The sequence below is a fragment of the Armigeres subalbatus genome, chromosome 3, assembly GCF_024139115.2.
Source record: "Armigeres subalbatus isolate Guangzhou_Male chromosome 3, GZ_Asu_2, whole genome shotgun sequence".
In the NCBI taxonomy this organism is placed as follows: Eukaryota; Metazoa; Arthropoda; class Insecta; order Diptera; family Culicidae; genus Armigeres; species Armigeres subalbatus.
The window spans coordinates 129,594,237-129,604,032 of NC_085141.1; the positions used below are offsets into that span (position 1 = coordinate 129,594,237).

At 36.5% G+C, this 9,796-nt stretch overlaps 2 protein-coding genes across 3 annotated transcripts; both read right to left on the minus strand.

Moving 5' to 3' along the window:
- Window positions 1-2,258: 2,258 nt before the first annotated feature.
- On the minus strand, window positions 2,259-8,408 carry LOC134219858 (protein FAM177A1). Of its 2 annotated transcripts, XM_062698747.1 has the most exons (3): window positions 8,034-8,408; window positions 2,525-2,872; window positions 2,259-2,464 (listed from the first exon to the last, which is right to left on the minus strand). In XM_062698747.1, the coding sequence occupies exons 1-3, from the start codon at window positions 8,235-8,237 to the stop codon at window positions 2,459-2,461; spliced, it is 558 nt and encodes a 185-aa protein (XP_062554731.1). In that variant the 5' UTR covers window positions 8,238-8,408; the 3' UTR covers window positions 2,259-2,458. The 2 variants fall into 2 exon arrangements, with proteins under 2 accessions (XP_062554731.1, XP_062554730.1); XM_062698746.1 differs by having other exon boundaries at window positions 2,259-2,872; window positions 8,034-8,407.
- Window positions 8,409-8,736: 328 nt separating this feature from the next.
- Window positions 8,737-9,199, minus strand: LOC134219859 (uncharacterized). Its single transcript, XM_062698748.1, has one exon. The coding sequence runs from the start codon at window positions 9,105-9,107 to the stop codon at window positions 8,805-8,807; it is 303 nt and encodes a 100-aa protein (XP_062554732.1). The 5' UTR covers window positions 9,108-9,199; the 3' UTR covers window positions 8,737-8,804.
- Between the last annotated feature and the right edge of the window lie 597 nt (window positions 9,200-9,796).

Below are 9,796 nucleotides of genomic sequence, written 5' to 3' on the forward strand. Positions count from 1 at the left end.
ATGAACAGACCCCCTACTATCTTTTTAAATTTCTATCAATTTGAATTTTTGGTTAACAACCTCCCTCCCCCACTAAAAGTGTGTCTTAGAACTTTTTGGAATCAACATCTATCCAGCTTTTCGCGCACGGTAATGGCGGCTCTGTTGATTTAGAAGTGTATGCGTCCCCGTACTTCTTTGACATCTGACTTGGGTTTGACATTTCGATTACCCTCTCCCCTCGTCATGGAACAGGAGGAAAACGGAATGTCAAACCCAAGCCAGATGTCAAAGAAGTACAGGGTCGGATACACTTCTAAATCAACAGAGCCACCATTATACCGTGCGCGAAAAGCTGGATATTTTATTCACGATATGCAAATCCCATCGTATCTAACAAAACAAAACGCATGCTTGCATATGTAACGGATATGAAATAATTAGGGGCTACATTATAGACAGACGAACAGAGACTTATGTGTTTTACTTCATTTAGAACATAAACGCAAGGAAACTTTAAATAATAATTACATTGGAGGCTGCCAGTTGTCTTACCGGGAAAATGCACATAACATACATTTGTTATGAACATAAAGAATAATATCTGAAGATTGTATGCAAAATGTTGAGTAAACAAATTGTTGTGATATTGAGATATCGGACTAAGTGCAAACCACCTGACAAGGGCTGAAAAGTGGCATTTATAAAACTAAAACTATTCATGTGCCATTCCTAAAAATCCAAAACAAGGATTCAAACACTAGTGCCCTGAGTGAACGCCAAACGAGTTACCACTAGGCCATCACCGCTACTCAAGAAGAGAACCCACTTGACCAATATGAACAGATGAACGGCATGCTGTGTGTAAACTGATGTTTAAACTTCCATGTTCAAACCCGTGTGTCTAGTATGCATGTTTGAGTGCGAACTTGCACACGGGATAACTGCACTTGTTTAAACGCGGTTCATGTTTTCGTGCAACTTGCGAGCAGGTTAATGCTAAGAGCTCGAAAAATGAGTGACACTTTTGCTACATTTTGATACGTGGGTGCGCACAGACCCACACATAATCACAGACATCACCTCAATTCGTCGAAATGAGTCGATCGGTATATAACACTATGTGTCTCCGGGTCTTCTAAAAAAGTTTGTTTTTGAAGCGATTATATAGCCTATACGTATACTTAGTATACGAGAAAGGCAAAAAGGTTTCAGCATGGGAAATCAATAAGAACACCCCATGGTTCTTTTCACATTTGTCTGTTGACATTATTTATTCTTAAAATTGAAGATATTCTTGCCTGTCGTAACACTGCTTCCTAGGCGGGCCTTGTGGCGCTTGATTCTACCCACTAGCATATACTTAGCCTTCGAAGCATTCATCGCCAGTCCAATTTCCTTTGTCTGCCACCTTTTCAGATTTTCGGCCGACAAACAAATTGACTGGATCCGTTAAAAATCGTACCCCGGCTGATACACCCGACTCTCCGCTTGACATATTCTAGCGCGATATTGAACAACATGCATGAAAGTTTATCATAGTCGTAGTCCCCGGTGGGATTCGAACGACCTTAAGTGTTCACCTGGAATATTCACAGTTTATTACCCATACACCGTTGCTTTTATCGGTCTTGTAATCACCCCATGAAAGTTATTCTCACCCACGCTGTCTATACCGCTTTGAAATCGACCTGATGTTCACGGCATTTTCGAAAGAATTTACCGTACTTTAAGATTTGTCGATCGGCTGTAATCTGTTTCCTAAGTTCTGACTATCAGGCGGTGCAGACAAGTAGTCAGCTTTAACGGGCACATCTTTGTGAGTTCAGCTTCTGTTTTATTGTTATTTAGCTGTTGCATGTCACTTTCAACTTCCCTCAAGGTAGGGGCTATTTGGTTTCCAACGTCCCCTGAATGGACCTACTAGTATCCTCCGCTGCCTTGACCCTAACACACTAACTCTCAGCGCCTTTTAAGTATTCCTGCTGCTTTCAACATTAGACTACCACTCATTCGTTCGTCAAGATGGTTATCCGTGCACATCTCGGCTCATGGCACAAAGTCATTGCGAGATGAGTTGAGCATTTGATAAAACTTGCGTGTTTCTCGATAACGGCGCAGCTGTTCCATCTCCTCGCATAGCACCACGATACGTCCTGATGTGTATCAGTGCAGAATATTCAACATCACCAGATGTACACCAACAGTTGCCTGCAAATATCGTTCATTCAATGGGAAGACACTTAACTGCTATCAGAAGAAAGTTAAATTCAGACCAATTTAGTCAATAAACTTTATTTATTATACCTCATATAAAAGATAATGTACAAGATCAGAAATGTTAATCTATATTCGCATATTATTAAATTGCACTGTCCTTCTGTTTGACAATTCTTAATAAATATATAATCTTTATAATCTCCTTATAGAACTAAATTACTACAACTGACTGAAATGTGTGCTCATTTGGTGTCTCAAATTAGATCTACAAAGCAAAATTAGTATCAACGTAATTTTATTAATATTTCTCAATTTCATTAGTCACCGCAACTCGCGTTCCTGCCGTGGGCGCACTGTGAACGACAGTGGACGTTGCGGCCGTTGCTGTCAGCGTTGTAGCAGCAGCAGCAGTTGGTCGACTTTCCTCCGATGGTTCACCAGCCAAGCTGCTGCCGATCGGTCGATTTTGTTCCACGAAGTTTTTGATCGCCTGATCTTCCGCATTCTGCTCGGCTTGCATTCGTTTGAATTCTTCAATCTCGAAACTGTACTTGGGGGTGGTGATGCCCAGAAACGATGCCAACCCTTCACCAACGTAGTCGCAGCCGGCCAGAACCGAAGTGCCCAGTTTGCACGTCTTATGCAACATCCAGTCGCTCCAGTTCATTTTGGACTGTGGAAAATGACAATTGAAACATTATTTTTTTAATGAATAAATTTTAATGTCGAAATATTTTACAAAAATAATTTGAAAAATAGGAAACCAATAGGTATTCTTATCAGGCTATTCCGATTCGGACAGTACAATTCTGCTATGTATCTAGTTCAGCCAAGATTTTTTTTAATCTTCACACTAAAAAATTTGACCGAACTCGGTTCCAGTTTCTACCGAAGTCGATCGGTTATCACTAAAGAACCTAGTAAAGAACCGAACAACTCGTTTGAAAATAAGTTCTTAACCGAATGCTTTCAAACTATAAACGCATGATCGGTTTCACCTAAATAAATTTGACAGAAATAAACCGATCTATTCGGTAATACATTTTTATGTACAAGTTCGGTACGAGAAATGAGTACGTTCGGTAACACGAACTGAACAGTCGGTAAATATTTATTTTGACGTACAGAGATACAATCAAAGTTGATAGAACGCTTCATGTGTGCTTCATGGGTGTGTTTTTTATTTAATCACTGGATGCTGATTTACCATTTTTTGTAAGAAAATCTTGGAGCGATTGTTATATGTGAGATGTAAGTTATCTTGAGAATTGGTTATATGTAACGTAATTATCATTATTTCCATTTACAGGTATTATCTTCCAGAAAATTATTGCTGGAAAATTCTGTCTGCCACATATTTGCGCTGACACATTTTCCAGCATTTGGAGCAAGCTATTTACGTGATTTTTACGAACCTATTTAGTTTTCCGAACAGCTAAATGTACGCTTCACAAAATGAGCATAGCAAATAAAATCAAATATAAGTAATAATGCTGATATGGATTTATTTTAATCATTTTTTTTTTCCTGTATAAAACTAACAAAAAGAACCGAACTCCGTTGTTACTGAACAGTAAGCTCGGTTGTTTTGACAGCTTTCGGTTAAATTTGGAAACCGACACTCGGTTAAAGAAAGATGTATGAACCGAGTTAATTCGGTTAATTTGACATTTCAATTTCGACAAAATGATTACCGAGCGATCGGTTACTCTTTGTTGAACCGACCAGACAACCGAGCGTTCAGCAGATAAAAACTCGGTTAAAATATAAACGAGTTCGGTATAATATTCTAAGTGTGTTCGCTTCAAGCTGCACTATTAAATGAACCGCTTGTTTGAGAAACTGCATATGTAACATTTTTGGCCAAAATGAGATTTTTATATATTTTGAATCCTCGTCCAAAAATGCGTATTCTGGCAAAAAAAAACGATTTTTTTTTGTTCAGGAATGTATGAAAAAAATATCGTTTGTTTGAGAAACTACATATGCCCACGCACTTTGAAGAGCAATTGTGAAGTACTGCTTTCAGTTTTTGCACTGGAAGTGCCCCAGGGGGTTGAGTTTTGCCAAAAACTATTGATCTGTATCGAAGAAATCGAAAGATTCGGTGCCAATTTGTCCAAAAACAGTTTTTCGTAGTTTTCTCAAAATAGTGTAAAATGGATTTATGCAGTTTCTCAAACAAATGATTCAAATCTCGAGTAAAAAGAAAGGATAACGGTGAATTTTTAAATTTATTAAATAATTTTGTTGTTAGGCATGACCTATGAATGAGTCATTGCGAGTAGTTCCTCTCTTAACATAAAATAAAATGGAGCAAAACAACCGAGAGTAGGTAGGGGAACGGTTCGACACTTCATCGCATAGCTCCTATTTCCATCCCATCAAAAACAAAGCAATGAAAAGGAATTTGGTTTGTTTCTTATTTTTGTGATTTTTTCCAGCAGTGAGCACGCGTGTTAGCAATGAGATGAATATGTGTTCAGTGAGATGGAAAACGAAGAATTTCCCCTATTTCTATTCAATATTAAAAAAAATTAAAAAAATTTTTTAGTTTAGGTCAAATCTGTACTTGGTGATGGATAAATTAAAGCTTATTCGAATGAGATCTACCGCTGTTACTTTTAAATTTAATCAAATACATGTCATTTTGGGGTAACTAATCTCTTTGGACGGTTTTGAATATAGGAGAGGGCGGGGCAAGATCGCCACCCGGGCAAGAAGAGCACCCCTTAATTTTACAGCTATTATGTCTTTTTCTCTCTAAATAACCCCGCACACTGTTAAATTATTCGCGAAGTCGAAACAAAATTCTTCACACAACCAATGAGTGACAGTTCTTTATGGGTTTTTACAGTAGAGCAGGGGAGGAGATACGGCCATGTATCACTCAAACTCTGACAGATAGCAATGGGGTTTCCCATAGGAGGGAAGAGCAGAATTGGGTTGTTGAGCAGAGAAAAATATGAGTTTTTTTATAGTTTAACATAAAGAGCAAGCTTTTCTGATCTCCAACATATTTTTATTTTGCTTGTAAACCTTTTATTTTCATATTTGTATAGCAAACAATAAGCCATTTTAATCGATAGAATGACACTAACTTTCATAGAATGACAGTTGGCCCATGCAGCATAAGAACAAATTTTTAGTCCCATATAAATTTAAAATCCAAATTAAAAATTGTTCCGGGGCTCCAAAAATTCTGGAAAATTGAGGTTAGGCTCAGTTTTTTATGCAGATTCAGAATATGTAAAAACATATATACCCCTAAACAACCCAATTTGCTTCGACTTCGCGAATAATCCAACAAAAGACTTGACACTAAAAAAATATATTATAAAAAAAAGAAATGAATTTGAAATACAGATAAATTAGCAAAAGTTGGTGAAAACTTGGATTTTATTATGAGAAATCAGCATTAGAAAATAAAGTTTTTAAAAACAAAATCATTTTTTAATGAGAATTCTGACCAAGTACACATCTTATATGTCATCAAAGAATGTTTTAGGGCAAATTGAAATATTCACAGTCAAATGTTTGACCATGCCTAATTAGTTTAGAATAATTTATCTCAAATGGGGCAAGATGCTCATCCTATTTTTGAACAATGCTCACCCTATTTTTGAACATTGAAATAATACACAAAATACTGAAACTCTTTTGCACAACCTACAATTATGATTTACCTGCTGTGCGCTGAATCTGTTGAGTTACGTACATGCGTACATTAGACCGATACAAATATTTAAAAACTATTTTGTCTCCCTCCCCCTCGGATTTTTTTTGCCTAAAAATAATATTTTGAGAGGGCAACAAAATAAAATTCGGATAATTTTGAGGATTTTCAAAACATTCTTTAACAAATCCGAGGAGTTTTTTCGATTTTTTGCATTTCTCGCTTAACTTTTCAAAAGGACCTAAGTAACATTTTTTTCATGAATTAATTTGAATAGCGCAATCAACAGAACAACATGAAAGCTTTTGATTGCAGTACTCAAATTAATTCATGAAAAAAATGTTACTTAGGTCCTTTTGAAAAATTAAGCGAGATTTCAATATTTATTTTTTATTATACCACCCCCCCCCCCCCCCTGACTTTTCGGAGATCAGTAGGACAAAATGTTAATTAAATATTTGTAACAGCTTTATCAAATTTATTGAAACTTTAAACTGATTTTTGCTGTTTAATGTAATTTTGATGGTATCAATAAAAAATAATAACTTATCGATCCCAAAACAGTTTCATTGTTTTTATATGGCCAATGCGCATTAAAAGCTATTATTTTTTGTTAATATTGGCGCTCTAATGCATTTTTTTTAGTCAGAAAAAAATATTTTTAAAAAAGGTGCCCTTCTTTGCCCCGTAGGGATGCTCATCTTGCCCCGTAGTATATTTGAAGTCAAAAACAAAGTTTTAGCTAAGTCACTTTTATCGGGATTATCGTACTTTTTTAAATTCGCTTTCTAGTCTAGATGTTAGAAAAGATGCATCAAACAAGAACTATCGTATTGTAGTATAGAAAAGCATGCTTGCTGAGAAGGTATTAAGTATCAGTCTTAGGGTGCTCATCCTGCCCCTTCCTACCACATTCCCCTCTGATAAAATACCGCCTCGTAGCTTAGTTCTTACTGAGCACTTCCACAGTTGGTCAGTGTTCAGCAAAACCGCACCAAGCGGCTTTTTGACTGTTTTGAGATGCTTTCTCGCTTAACTTTTCAAAAGGACCTAAGTAACATTTATTTTTCATGAATTAATTTGAATACTGCAATCAATAGCTTTCATGTTGTTATGTTGATTGCGCTATTCAAATTAATTCATGAAAAAAATGTTACTTAGGTCCTTTTGAAAAGTTAAGCGAGCTTTGTTCGGAAAAACAACAAAAAGCAATAGGGTAAATGATGCAATAGTGGAGGAACTAAGCGCGTTTCAACACTATTCATTTCCCCAGAAAAATAACAAATCTTATTCCACTTACCTTTGATATGTATCCGAAGGCTCTACGCTTCTATTTCTATAATAAAATGCTTCCCTTTGAAAAGAAACCATAATTTCATCCTTAAATCAATATCTATTCATATTATTATTCGATAAAGAATATCTTTTTGACGTGATGGACCATGATTGGTCCCAGCCGTCTGTCAACAGACATCACAAAGGAAAAAAAGAATATCCTTGATTACTGAGTCGAGAAATATTCAATACGATTTGTTCATAAATTAAACCGCTACACTTTGTTTTGTGCGTAAGATTGATGAGGAACAAAAAAAATTTAAACCTATTTAAACATATATGTTTAAAAAGGTTTAAAATTATTTTTTCTGTTCATCAATTTTACCAAGAATGCGAGAGTAACGCTATATCTCTGATCGTAATATTGTAATATTTAATATTGTAATGAAGAACATGAAAGCATTCCAATAAGAAAAACTTTCTCAAAATAAATGTAAGGATATCTGTTACAATAAAATAACGCCATCTTCACCCGAACACAATTCGCGACTACGAAGGTAAATGCTTCACGCACAGTCTGACAGTTCCTTATGGGATTTTACTGTGGAGGAACAAGAATGGGTGATTGGCGGCCATGTTTCACGCACAGTCTGACAGATAGCAATGAGATTTTGCCATAAGAGTGAGTAGAGGCATTACTTTCGTATTCGCGAATAAGCTTAAATCCATCTATCGACAACTCGTGCAACTTGCAATTGCAAAGAGAAAAACAAATAAACAACCTTGTTGGTTGCTATGAATCATTACTTCTTTTGTAAAACGAGACCATTGACAATGATCCAATTACATCAATAAGCCAACAATTAAGCACTTATTTTCCTACCTCGTCAACATCCATCACAACTACATCTTTTCCGGCTGCATCGACCTGGTCCTGGTCGTCATCGCTAAATTCCTCCAGAGTCCCATCGCTAAAGTGCAACACCCTCTTCGGTGCTCGCACCTGAACTTCTATGTCTTTTTCGTTCTGAATAAAATTGGCCGACGCATCAACCTTGTTCTTCAAGGGTATATCCACTTTGGTCATCTTATATGTATAAATATTCAATTTCCAGGGTTAAAACGTGCGAAACTTTATAGTTTTTACTTAAAATGGATAAGAGGTATTATTATTGAATGTCTCCAAGGACAAGACGCACAATGACCGCATATATTTTTCACTTTCGTTATGAGTTGTTATTGTTTGGAAACTATGGTGCAATTGTGTCCAATGTAATGTCAAAAGTTTGTCAAAATGACATAGGAAGAAAGCGGGTGCATAATTATTTTACCTTTCCAAATTTGTTTCTGGATTTGATAAATAAATAAAGAACTAAGCAATTTTGTTAGCTCAAAAAAATTAATCAATTTACTATACATAAATACCAGGAGTACAATTCAACAAACCAAATTTATAATAATGCATCATTTAACTTTTAATACAAATATACATGGTTTGAAGATTCTTAAGGATTCACTTGTTGCGAAGAAACCCTTTAACATTATTCAACTCATTTCTCAAAACTATCAGTTATTCAAAATACAAATACGATTTTTTTAACTTTCCATTTTATTGACCATTTCTATATACACTTGACCACATTACTTTTTTTAACTATTGCTTCGAAGATGGTTGTGGCAGCCGGAATTTGTTCATTTCTATCTCGGCCTCAAAGTAGCTATTCTTGTCGTAGCAATAATACTCCGGTACTTTGTACTCGCCATCGCGAGAAGCGCCCGGACCAATCGGTCCCGTCTTGCTTTGAACACACTTGCTGCTCAGTCCAGGAACGTCACCGCTCACAGCCTTTGGGGCAGATGCTGTCGCCGCCTTCCCAGCCGTCGGGGGTTGACTGTAGGCACGGGCGGCCACCAAACGGACCAGGATGTCGTTCTTGAGTAGGATTTGGCGGATCATTTTCTTTCAAGCACCGAATTCGCTAAAACGAAAATAAAGCAGTGGTTATTCAATCACCGAGATTGAAGCGACTATCTGTCATTTAGTTAAATATTATGTGCACGGAAGAAAAAAAGTACCGTGGTGCATCGAAACCCGTACATTTAAGCACTTCAGTATATGTATAAGTCTCTAGAAAATACAAATTGAATGCAAATCAAACGTTCGTCATTGATCTAACTGCGCGAGGGCCGCTATTTTTTGTGTGCTCCACTGTATTGAGTTTAAAGTAATGAAAAATATGATAAAACTACTAACAAAATCAACACCTCCTGATTCGAAATCCGTCCACCGTGGACGGACTTCGAATCATAGGATCATAATCCGTACAGCTATTTTCTAACAAAATATTTAAATTAAAGCAGACCAATTGATCAAACTAACACTGTGAATAGCGCAATACGCACCTTGAGAAGCGATCCCTTTGTGATTTATGCTGCTGATCTTGTTCTATTAATTGCAATTTGCAATTTAAACACACTCACTTTTGGTACAATTGTGTCCAACACGCGAACAAAATGGCACCTGAAACTTCGCGTTTGCGGGGTGCCGATTTGTTTTTTAATTATGTTATTTTAATTTCAGAGCCTACTTTCCATTTCAATGGCCAGAAAGCTTTCTGTCAAGCATAAGATCAAGATAAAATAAAT

Bases quoted from the DNA above. Each gene is read 5' to 3' on its own strand.
- LOC134219858 (XM_062698746.1), bottom strand. From the start codon at position 8,237: ATGACCAAAGTGGATATACCCTTGAAGAACAAGGTTGATGCGTCGGCC. The intron at 2,873-8,033 runs GTAGGAAAATAA...CATTTTCCACAG, and splicing joins TTGTGATGGATGTTGACGAG to TCCAAAATGAACTGGAGCGA.
- LOC134219859 (XM_062698748.1), bottom strand. From the start codon at position 9,107: ATGATCCGCCAAATCCTACTCAAGAACGACATCCTGGTCCGTTTGGTG.